The 12,532-nt window shown below is 39.8% G+C and overlaps 1 protein-coding gene across 3 annotated transcripts in view; it reads right to left on the bottom strand.

The window, feature by feature from the left end:
* LOC101834044 (guanylate-binding protein 1) overlaps positions 1 to 12,532 on the bottom strand; it is a 43,626-nt gene that overhangs the window by 19,007 nt on the left and 12,087 nt on the right. For all 3 annotated transcript variants that reach the window (XM_021233934.2, XM_040751681.1, XM_040751679.1), the window contains 7 exons: positions 11,879 to 12,091; positions 11,058 to 11,160; positions 10,579 to 10,772; positions 5,388 to 5,481; positions 4,240 to 4,391; positions 1,656 to 1,848; positions 558 to 685 (listed from right to left, as the gene is read on the bottom strand). In XM_021233934.2, the coding sequence (XP_021089593.1) occupies positions 558 to 685; positions 1,656 to 1,848; positions 4,240 to 4,391; positions 5,388 to 5,481; positions 10,579 to 10,772; positions 11,058 to 11,160; positions 11,879 to 12,091 (1,077 nt within the window). The remainder of the gene's footprint in view (positions 1 to 557; positions 686 to 1,655; positions 1,849 to 4,239; positions 4,392 to 5,387; positions 5,482 to 10,578; positions 10,773 to 11,057; positions 11,161 to 11,878; positions 12,092 to 12,532) is intronic.

Genomic DNA, 12,532 nt, shown 5'->3' with positions numbered 1-12,532 from the left:
GGCAGAGGAATCATTTTTGAAACATAGTTTCCATGCAATTGAATAAGTTTTGGGAATGTCCCCTCTACCTTACACTTCTCCTACCCCCATATTCCACAGGTTTCACCAAGGGGTTTGTGCCAATAAAGCATTGCACCATATGGTTGCTCTCATGGGAGCCCACCTTGTTTAAATACTGATGCAACAATAGCAGGAGATCAAGGCTACCAAATACACATGGTTAGGATACCTGCATTAGGGCAGAGCCTTTCCTCCTTTCACCAGTGTCTCTAGAGCTAATTCCAAGGGACTAAGACTGAGCTGCTAAAAGAGTATTGGTTAAATGCAGTGTGATTATTCACTTCTTTGAAAAGCAATAAATACTTTATCTAACAGTATACAATATTTGGAGTTCTCTTTTTCCTGGTAATGTGGCTGAAAGCACCAAGTTTAACTTATCTTCTATAGTTTCGTTTCTAGACAGGAAGATTACATGCTGTATGTTGAATTGCAGGATATTATTAAACCACAAGGAGAAATCAAGAGTACTGTCATCTGACACTCCCTTTCTGACTCACCTTTTCTACATCCCCGAGACCCTCAGTGTCTAGAAGGACGAGGGTGTGATTTGGCTTGGTGGGATGGGGCACACACCACATCCAGATGCCTTTGGTTTGGGACTGTACTGTGGATCCCAGAGGGAAGCCTGAAGGGAAAAGAAAAAGTATATATATATATATATATATATATATATATATATATATATACACACACACACACACATACACACACACACACACACACACACACACACATATATATATATATATATATATATATATATATATATATATATAGAGAGAGAGAGAGAGAGAGAGAGAGAGCAGATAGACCAGGCAGGAAAGGAACTGTTTTATTTCAACATGGTAGAAAATCCCTGGAAATTGAATGGTGTTGTCTCCATTTCATCATTAGCATCTGACTTTGTTTACCATTCATTTTAAGAATCGAGAATAAGTCAGTTGTTTGGACAATGCTAAGTAAGGGTCCGAGATGGAAGTGGAAGTGGATCTTCTGAGTGAATTTAAGTGAACGCTGCTGATGACAAGACTAAGTCTGAACAGACAGGCTTTAAAGCCTGCACGGAAAAAGGATAATCAACTCGACATCATCTCCAGTCACACAGTGAGTTCAAGGCCAGCCTGGTATATCAGAAACCACACCCACAAAAAGAAATGTATATGTAAATAAAAGTTGAAGTTAAATTTTAAAATAAATGGTGGCTTGAAACATGTAGAGGCTATGGGGGAGCAGGCAAGAAATTGGAAGAATATCATTTTATTTTTAAAAAATGGTAAATGAGTCACAGGGTACTCATGGTGGAATGTGGAGACCTAGGGATTTGAACATGGTGGGTAACAAAGTCACCTTAATATGATAGGCACATTCCACACAGACAAAAAACATTTTTCTAAAGAGGGGAGATGCAACTACAACTTTCAAGGAAGAGAAGGCTAAAACAAACTAATTGGAATGAATGTCGATCATTAACTCAAGGTTAAGATTTACTTTTCTTTTCCAGATAGATTGGCCTTCCCATATGGGAATCTATCACAAATAAGAACATAAGCTATAAGGAATTGAAGCAATTAGCCTCTGTTCAGGACAACACTCACCATTGTTCTGCCCAGCTAGGCAGTTCATCAGGTATGATTTCCCTGTACGGTACATTCCCACAATGCTCACTACCACCACAGGCTGAGAAATATTGTTAAGAATCTGAATGGCTCCTGGATTCACTGACAGCTGCTTGTTCTTATTTTCCACCAGGCACATGGGGGCCTTCATGGTTTCTGCTGCCATGACAACCTGTCCAATCAAAAAGGCTGTTAGTACAATACTGCATCCTGGACGTACTTCAGATGGTGCTTATTCAAGGCATGTTCATCATAGCTTCCTGCTTGTGTAGCTCGAAGCTTCCTGGCTTCTCTCAAGTCATGATGGCACAAACTGCATGTTAAAACCAAAACAATGTTTTTCTTGTCCCATGTTTGGGTCAAACATCCAAATGTTTGGTAAGTGGGCAGGGCAATGTGCTCTGAGGGAAATTCGGGGGTTAATGCTTGTCTCTGAATGCCAGCTGGCTCAGGTCTTTCAAGGAAATGTCATTTCATTGGTAGTTCATATTCCATTTCTTTGACTTCTGTCTCTTTCTAATTTCCCTCTGCCTCTTTCTTTAAAGTACATTAGTCAATTATACAAAGTGCTCACAGAAGGAAAAACAATGCAGCCTTCTTTTAAGACTTATAACTTAATTATGCCGTTGACAAAATCAAATCTGGAGATGACATCCCAGGAACTTGCTCTGGCAGCTAGGACGTGGACACATATTTGGAACGCTGAAAAGCAATCAGTGTTTTCTTTCTTGAAGAGTACCCTGTGTTGGAGAGAGTAATCCTATGACCCTGTTTTAGACTTGCTGAATAGAAGCAGCAGGATTTCTGTTAAATGCCTTCTGGACCTGTGAGGTTCATATTTGCCTCAAATGCAAATTATATCCATTGCATTCTAACTTCTATAAAGCCTTTAACTACTGTGACATTAGCTTCATTTCTAAACCTAAACTTAAATGCATGAAATCTAAATATAAATCTATTTAAGCCATCATCTAAAGTCTTATTGACTCAGTGTTTCCAGAACCCAAATGAGTCTTCTGTGTACATACTAGGGTTCCATATAAGAGCACAGAATGGTGCATTGCTGATTCTTCACGGATAGCCCATGTTCACTTCTCTTTTGTGCAGAAGTCCTGAGACGATCCATGCATCACATGGCCAACACATCAACAAAAATTTCTCCATCCATGCACTTGGTTTTCTTTGTACAGTACCTTTCCCAAGAGGAATTTCCTAACTGTGGCATCCTTTGGAATCTTCATGGATAGGTCAAATATTGCCTACTGTTTCCTACTTACTTTCTTCCCTAACACATTTTCTCTAAGCAGCAAGGAGAAACAAGATTTCCCCTTCAAATCACCACAGCTAAAATTCAAGGTCATTCTTACAAGTATCTCTTTCATACATGAATGTTAATTAATTTAGGCACGTTTTCTGCTTCTAGTCACATGCTCCTCACTTTCTTCTGTGCCTTGACCAACGTCTCCTTTATATTCACTTTACCAGCACCATTTTATTAGTGATAATATGTGTCTGTTTCTTAGGATGACATATGCTTTCTGTGACATTCTCCTCACTTCCTTCCAAGCTATCACCAGAAAACCTAGTGTCCACATTTTCACCGACATTCCTTTCAATGCAATCTAGAACTTTCTATGATTCTCTAGCTTCCAATCATTGTTAACCTGTAGTTACTTCCATGGGTCTAAGTATTTGTTATGGCAACATGGTATGTTTCAGTGGCTAGGTCTTATTGATTTCTAAGTCTACTTCAACAAAAAGGCAAATCAAGTGGCTTGAAATATAGAAAATTACTCTCTCATCTCTTGGAGGCCAGAGGTTCAAAAACTATGTAAGAAGTGGTATGCCTCTCATCAATTTAAGATGAGAGTCTTCCTTGCTTCTTCATGGTTTTGGAGTCTCTTCAGCTTCAGGTTTTTCCCTCTCTCTTTTGCTTGATATCATCATCTCCACTTCTCTGTTATTATTAGATAAAAAGCTTACCTTAAAATCCAAGATGACATCATTTTGAGAGATTTAATTAGTACAAATGTTCAAACATATCACAGCACTTGAGTACCATCTGAATCCAGCATTCCATGCAACCAAATCTCCTGTCCATGACCAAATACCCAGTGACACATTTTATACAATACTATTGATAATGAATGTATCTGTATAGAAATGCTTATTCTCTTTATCTTACTGATCCTGAGAGGGAGCCTGGAGACTGCCAAGGAGCAAGGCAATAAATAGCATTCCTCCCTGGTCTCTGCTTCAGTTCCTGCCTCCAGGCTCCTAACTCAAGTCAGGCCTTAACTTTCCTCCAAAATGGAATGTGACCTGAGAGTTGTAAGTTGAAATAAACCATCTCTCTCCAAGCTGCTTCTGGTCATCATGTTTATCACAGAAATAGAAACCCTATATAATGGTGTAATGCAACAATCACCCTTCTATCTCATTTGAGATTCTGTATATATTATTAAACATCAAACTAGCCCACTTTCCAAAACTGCAGTAAACACGTTTTTTAATTTTTATATGTTCTCTGCCTATTCTGTGTGAATAATGTGGGATGGAATACCTGACATCCAAGAGCCTCTTTCTTTTCCTCAGCTAATTGCTTCATGTGTTCCTGGAGACTCTCTCCTTGCTGAGGTATTATGTGCTGTTCCATCTTGTGCATATCTTCCAAAATTTTCATGGCAGCATGGGGATATCCAGCTTCTTCTTGTACTATTGAGAAGGAAAATGAATGAGAAAAGTAATGTAGCATTACTCTGCCAGTTCCTTCTTTATGCTATCATTGCTATTACATAGATAAAATTCTGTCACCTTAGTTTTTCACTGGAAAATCCCACCTCTATTAACCCTTCATGCCTTACTCATGAATAGTTTTATGAACTATAGAATTCCTTTGTTACATAAACACTTTATATATATATATGTGTGTGTGTGTATGAAAGAGAGAGAAGAGAGAGAGAATATTGTACTTTAATGATTATATGTGGAACAGTATGAAGGGCTGTGGTAGTTAAGCAAAGGGCTTTTATGGACATCAGATGCTAAACCTCTGATGGTGTCTGGGACATGGATCACTGGCTATATACCATGTAGCTGTGACCCATCTGTGAGCTTGTACAGTCTATACATCAAAACAAGACCATCATCCTAACTTGTGGAAGATGAGGATGATGAGGACTTCCTCCTCATGGTCATTGGCCACAAAGCAAGCATGATCCTGAACTGCATCCAGAGACGTCATTTAGTCCCATCCAATTCATCTTATTATGCATCACACGCCTGGTATGTCCCAAGGTGCAGGTAGGCCCTGAGCAAATCCTATGGACTGAAGATGTCTAGAAGCATGGTGGGAATAATATTGAAGTGATTCAGATTATGGCACAGGTAGCTCTCTATTTTAAATAGTGTCTTGGTTGTACAATTGAAAGGGCATCTCAACTTGTGATGGACTTTTCACAGAGTACTGTTTAGGTTACATTAGTCAGTGCCAGTGCCATGGTAGCTAGTGGCTAACACACTTTCTTCCTCCATAGGTTTCATCTTTACAAAACTGATCAAAGAACAGATATGCATGCATTAAGAGTAGTTCATTTAGTGACAATGACCTGATGCCCTGAAGTTGCTCTTAAATTTGTGCCCTGGCAAAAGTGTAGAGGAGAAAGCTCTGTTTTAGAATTTATAGATTATGACAATTCATAGACAATGTACCTTTTTCTTTGTTTCTCTTTTCCATAATCTGAATCTCATTCTGAAGCCTTATACTCTCTTCTTTGATCCCCTCCTTAAGCAGTCGCTCCTGTTCCTACAAAGAAAATTGAGTAGTGAAGCAACAAGAATAACAAGATGGATGAATTTATTCTGAGCTTCCAAACTCACTCTCTTTTTACAATCAGCTTTCAACACCTTTTCTCTGTTGCTATAAGTATTATTTGACATTATATATATATATATATATATATATATATTGCATTCTGGCCATTTTCATCACCCATTATCCTCTTCATTCCCTTCTGGGATAGGATGGGCCCACTGTTAAATTGGAGTCTTACCTATATCTCCTGATTGTGGGCTCCATTAAAGAGAGAGAGAGAGAGAAACAAAAAGACCCAGGATAGACAAAACAACCCTGCGCAATAAAGGAACTTCTGGATGCATTACCATCCCTGAATTCAAGCTCTATTATTGTGCTATTGTCATGAAAATAGCTTGGTATTGGCAAAAATATTGACAGGTAGATGAATGAAATTGAACACTCCAATATTAACCCATACATATATGAACACCTGATCTTTGACAAAGAAGCTAAAATGATATAAAGGATAAAAGAAAGCATCTTCAACAAGTGGTGCTGGCATAACTGGATACTGGCATGTAGAAGACTGAATATAGATTCATGTCTATCACCATGCACAAAACTTAAGTCCAAATGGATGAAAGACCTCAACATAAATCCAGCCACACTGAACCTCTCAGAAGAGAAAGTAGGAGGTACCCTTGAATGAATTGATACAGGAGACTGCTTCCTGAACATAGCACCAGTAGCACAGACACTGAGGTCAACAATTAATAAATGGGACCTCCTGAAACTGAGAAGCTTCTGTAAGGCAAAGTACAAGCCAACAAGACTAAAAAGTAACTCACAGAATGGGAAAAGATATTCACCAACCCCACATCTGACACAGGGCTAATCTCCAAAATTTACAAAGAACTCAAGAAGCAAGTTTCCAAAACACCAAAGGATCTAATTAAAAAGTGGGCTTTAGAACTAAATAGAGAATTCTCAATAGAGGAATCTAAAATGGCTGAGAGACACTTAAGAAAGTGCTCAATATCCTAAGCCACCAGGGAAATGCAAATCAAAATAACTCTGAGATACCATCTTACTTCTGTCAGAATGGCTAAAATCAAAAACACCAATGACAGTTTATTCTGGAGAGGATGTGGAGAAAGGGGAACACTCCTCTACTTTTGGTGGGAGTGCCAACTTGTATATCCACTTTGCAAATCATTATGGAGATTCCTCAGAAAAATGGGAATCGGTCTTCCACAAGACACAGAAATTCCACTCATAGGAATATACACAAAGACACACATTCATACAACAAGGACATCTGTTCCACTATATTCATAGCAGCATTATTTATAATAGCCAGAACCTGGAAGCAACCTAGATGCCCCACAGCTGAAGAGTGGATAGAGAAAACATGGTCTATTTAAGCAATGAAGTACTATTTAGTGGGGGAAAATGGAATCTTGCAATTTGCAGGTAAATGGATGGCACTAGAAGAAATCATTCTGAGTGAGGTAACTCAGTCACAAAAAGACAAACATGGTATGCTCTCACTCATATATGGATTTTAGACCTGGATCAGGGGAGTGTCAGCCTATAATCCCACTGCCAGAGAATCTGGGAAACAGAAACTTCAACCAATGACTGATGGAAGCAGAGGCAGACACCCACAGCTAAACACTGAACTGAATTCCTGGAACTCAGTGACAGAGAGGGAGCACTGATGAGCAAGGGGTCAAGACTGGGCTTGTTTAACCCACAGAAACAGCTGACCTGAACAAGCGGAAGCTCTTGGACCACAGACTTATGGCTGGGAATCCAGCATGGGACTGATCAAGTCAGTGTCAGTGAGGAAGCCTAGGAAATCTATGGGGACTTGGGTAGTAGATCAGTATGTATCCCTGGCATATAAATGGATTTTAGGTGCCCATTCCACAATGAGGGATGCTCTCTCAGCCTGGACTCTTGGGGGAGGGCCTAGGCCATGCCCTGAATGAAATGATAGACTCTGGATATCCTCCATGGAGGGCCTCATCCCCCCTCGGGAATGGAGTGGGTTTTGGTGGGGGACTGGGAGGGTTGGTGGGGTGGCAAGGGAGGAGTGGAAGGAGAGGGAGCCAGGATTGACATGTGAAGCAACATTGTTTCTAATTTAGTTTAAAAAATCGAGAGAGAGAGAGAGAGAGAGAGAGAGAGAGAGAGAGAGAGAGAGAGAGAGAGAGGGAAAGGAGGTAGCCTTAGGACTGCCAAATTCATACCTGAATTTGGTGACTTAAATACTGACAGTCCAGTGTTACAATGAGCATGGCTGCATTGGTCCATTCAGAGGTTTACTTTACCTGAGGGATCATTAGCATTAGAAATGTCAACCAGAGATACAACACCCTTTACAATAGCCATAAATATTATAAAATATCCTGGGGCAACTCTAACCAAAAGTGAAAGATCTACATACATGAACTTTAAGTCTTTGAGAAAGATATTGAAGAAGATAACAGAAAATGAAAAGATCTCCCATGTTCTTGGATAAAAATGTCAATCTTACTATAAAGCCATCTATAGATTCAACAAAATACCCATCAAAATCAACACAATTCTTCACAAACCTCAAAAGAACAGTGCTCAATCTCATGTGGAAAAACAAAAAATCAAGGATAGCTAAAGGAATCCTGTACAATAAAGGTATCATTATCCATGACTTTAAGCTCTATCGTAGAGCTATGGTAATAAAAAAAACATCTTGGCCTTGGAATAAAAACAGACAAGTGGATCAATTGAATAGGATTGAAGTCCCTGACATCAATCCAGAAACCATGAACACCTGATTCTTTAGAAAGAAGCCAGAATCATACAATGGAAAAAGAAAGCATCTTCAACAAATGATGCTGCCATAACTGGAGGTTGGCATGTAGAAAAATGCAAATATATCCATATCTATTATGATAAACAAAACTCAAGTCCAAGAGAAAAAAAACCTCAACATAAATTCAGTTACATTGAACCTGATAGAAGAGAAATTGGGAACTAGCCTTGAACACAGGAGGCTACTTCCTGACTATAATATCAGTAGCACAGACTTTAAGAGCAACGATTAATAAATGAGAACTCCCCAAAGTGCAAAGCTTCTGTAAGGCAAAGGACACAGTCAATTAGACAAAATGTCAGCCTACAGAATGGGGAAATGTCTTCACCAACTCCACATCTGACAGAGGGCTGATCTCATAAATACATATAAAGAACTCAATATACTAGACATCAAAGTACCAAATAATTGAATTACAAATGTGGTACAAATTTAAACAGAAAGTTCTCAGCCCAGGAATCTCAGATAGTGAAAAGGCATTTAAAAAATTGTTCAACATCTTTAGACATCAGGGAAATGCAAATCAAAACAATTTTGAAATACCTTCTTACACCTGTCAGAATGACTAAGATCAAAAACACTGTTGATAGCTTATGCTGAAGATGATGTGGAGTAAGGGTAACACTCCTCCATTGTTGGTTGGAGTGCAAACTGGTACAGCTACTTTGGAAATCAATATGGTGATTTCTCAAAAAAATGGGAATCAATCTACCTCAGGACATAGCAATTCCAATATTGGCCGTATATTCAAAGGATGCTCAATCATACCACAAGGACACTTGCTAAACTATGTTCATAGTAGCATTATTCATAATACCCAGAACCTGGAAACAATCTAGATGCCAAAGAATGGATAAGGAAATGTGGTACATTTACACAATAGAGAATTGCTCAGCTGGAAAAAATGACCTCATGAAATGTCCTGGAAATGGATGGAACTATAAAAAATAATTCTGAGTGAGGTAACCCAGAAACAGAAAAACAAATATGGTATGTACTCACTCATAAGTGGATATTAGGAGTAAAGTACAGGATCACCAGAGAGCCTAGATAACAAAGATGGCCTACAGAGGGATGCATGGATTTATTTTCCTGAGAAGGGATAATTGATGAGATCTCCTGGGTAAACTGGGGGCAGTGGTGGAGGTAGTGGGGATTGGGAATGTAAGGGAGTGGATTGGGCAGTCTGAGTGCAGGAGGCAGTTGAAGGGGGCAGGCTGGAGGGCTATGGAGAAAACTTGTACCAGGGAAACTCTCTGCAATCCACAAGGGTGACCCTAAATAAGACCCCTAACAGTAGTGGAGAGGGTGCCTGAACTAGTCATCTCTTATAATCAGATTGGTGACTATCCTAATTGTCATCTTAGAGCCTTTATCCAGTAACTGATGGAAGCAGACTCAGAGATCCACAGCCAAGTACTAGGCAGAACTCTAAGAGTCCTTCTGAAGAAGGGGATAAGGGATTGTATGATCCAGTGAGATCAAAGTCATGGTAGAGGAATCCACAGAGACAGTTGATCTGAACATTTGGGAGCTCATGGACTGAGGACCAACACATAGGGAGCCTTCATGGGACTGGCCTGGGCCTTCTGCATGTGTATAACAGTTTGTAGCTTGGTCTGTTTGTAAGGCTCCTACCAGTAAGATCAGGACCAATCCCTGATGCTTAGCTGACTTTTAGGAACCTGTTCCCCATGCTGGATTTACTTGCCCAGTATTTATACAGGGAGAAGAACTGGATCTTACTTCAACTTGATGAACCATGCTATCTATGCTCAAGCCTATGGGAGGCCTGTCATTTTCTGAATGGAGACAGAGGAGAAGTGGGTGGATGAAAAGGGGGACAGATGGGAGTGGGGGGAGAGCAGAGGAATACTAGGAGAAGAGGAAGAGGAAACTGTTGTCAGTATGTAAAATACAGGAAGAAAAGTTAATTTAAAAAAGAGAAAGAAAGGTCAACCCAAAACTTCTCTTTCTTGGTAGTACAACAGTCAAGGGAAGCCACCATCATTATCAAGGCATTAGAAGAATGCATTGACTCCCTCAGACAAATGGCCCGACAGAATCGCAATTAATGTTTAGTGGCCCAGGCAGGCTTAATGAAATGCTTAATGAAATGAATTGCATTTGGAGTAATAGTTCATAAAAACTAAAATAGAAGACTAAGGTATACTGTGAGATTTAGCCCTAAAGTGTGCTTTTGAAAGAGGACAGTGGATGTTGAAGCTGGAATGACAACTCAATACCTGCAGTTTAAGGGCCAGAATCTTCTCTTGCTCCTCTACTATCTGAGCTCGTTCCCTTTCCATCTTCTCAGTCAACTGCCTCACTCGTTCCTGATGGCATATTTCTCTCTCCCTCATCATTTGCAAATGCTTCTCTTCCCTTTCCTTCAGCATTTTTATAGCAGCTTCTGCAGACTCAGCTTTTGCTCGTTCAACTGAGGAAAAAAGGGAAGAAAAGTAAGTACCTTTTAATTATTATCTCTTGCCTCATTCTCCACTTCTGAATAGCAAGATGTGTGATTTTATAGAGGGAACCACATAGGGCTGTTTGTTCTTTGTGGAAAACATAATGCTGATGAGTGCATTTGCCAAACTCAGCAATGACTTCAGAAGCCATGACAATCTTGCTCTTCTTGCTCTTGTTTAATGACAACAGATTTAGTGGGGACTATTGAAACTGTTAAGAGATAGTACATAGAGTTTCCTGGGTCAGTTCTTACCTTCAATCTCCTTTTGTTTTACTGTGAGAGCGTGATCTGTCTGTAGAATTGCCTCAGCCATAATTGCCTTGGACTGCAAGTACTCCTGCAGAATCTCCTGAGCCTTGGAGTTTCAAGAACACATGTTAACAGAAGGAAATGGTACAAGTGTTTGTTTCTGTCTGTCTCTGTCTGTCACGGAGCTATGCTTCTTGTATTTGGTAGTGCTGGAGCTCAAGTCTTCCTGTCACATGCTGCCACAAAGGCAATTGTGAAACCTTCAAGATGGGGTCTTGTAAGGAGTTATAGGGACATTGAAACAAAGAAAGTTGCTGCTCTTCACATTAAGAGCCATTTCCATTATTTGAAACACTAAAACTATGGTTTCAGGTTGGCTGAAGATGCTCAAAAATGAGGCCTTCATGAGAAAAGCAAATTAGAGGAACTAAAACAGGGCAGGAAAGGAGGGAATGGAGTGCAGAGGTAACACCTGGAAAGAAAGAAGATGGCCTTTGCACTCATAGATCCTGTTTCCCTAAAAGCCATATTGAAGGATAAACTCAGAAAATATCATTTCTACTTAAGCCACTACCGTTGCATCTCTGTTCTCTGTAACAGCAAATGTCTAGCTGCAACTGTGGGTTACCTCATAATCCATGCTATGTGAATGTACTGCCTTTGATGAGCACTTGAACACATCTGATGTCATCAGTGGGCTCTACTGAGCACACTGTGTACAAAACCACACATCTATGTGCACTGACATATGTGCCTATGTGACACTGGTGTTCTAGGTAGGCATGCCAGTAGCCACTCAGTGTTAATGGCCAAAGCTTGATTACCTGTATCCCCTTCCCAGGTTCCCTGAGGTACTTTTTCTTCAGCTCATCTCTTTCCTCAACAAAGAGAAGATATCCACCTGGTTGAGAATAATCACCCTTTGTCACTGCTTCTTCTAGAGGGCCAAAGATGTTCCGAAGTAACTCTGAGCACCGGTCTGATGATAGTTTCATGTTCTTATTACAGGTGCCCTTCCAACTCTTTTCTAGCTGAGCCTTTAATACAAAAATAGGAAGCAAAACAGGGGTAACAGGAAAGCTTTAGCTGAATCCAGAACTTGAGGCAATTCTCCTAGAAGAGAGAATTTATGACAGAGCCTCATATTTTCCCTCAACTTGGATTTTCTCATGCAACTTATCTAAAGGGTGTTTAGCACAATCAGAGCTACTTTTACAACACCCAATTGAAATAGTTCCAGCTCAAAGCTGACCAATCACCACCATAAAGGAAATACATGTGATACAATAACTGCCTGGTCAAGTTTCTTTGCTCTGGTTTAGCTTTACAGTAAATTGGTATGATGACATAAGACATCTTATCAAATTGGAGCCTCCAAATAGCTCATATGTGTGCAATTAGAATGAAGAGTGTAAATGTACAATATTTATACAAATATAAAGTACAAGGTTTATTTCAAAAGCTTCAAAATTTGGGTC

This window comes from Mesocricetus auratus, unplaced genomic scaffold, assembly GCF_017639785.1.
Source record: "Mesocricetus auratus isolate SY011 unplaced genomic scaffold, BCM_Maur_2.0 Super-Scaffold_100009, whole genome shotgun sequence".
Lineage (NCBI taxonomy): Eukaryota > Metazoa > Chordata > Mammalia > Rodentia > Cricetidae > Mesocricetus > Mesocricetus auratus.
This window is presented reverse-complemented; position numbering and strand designations above follow the sequence as displayed.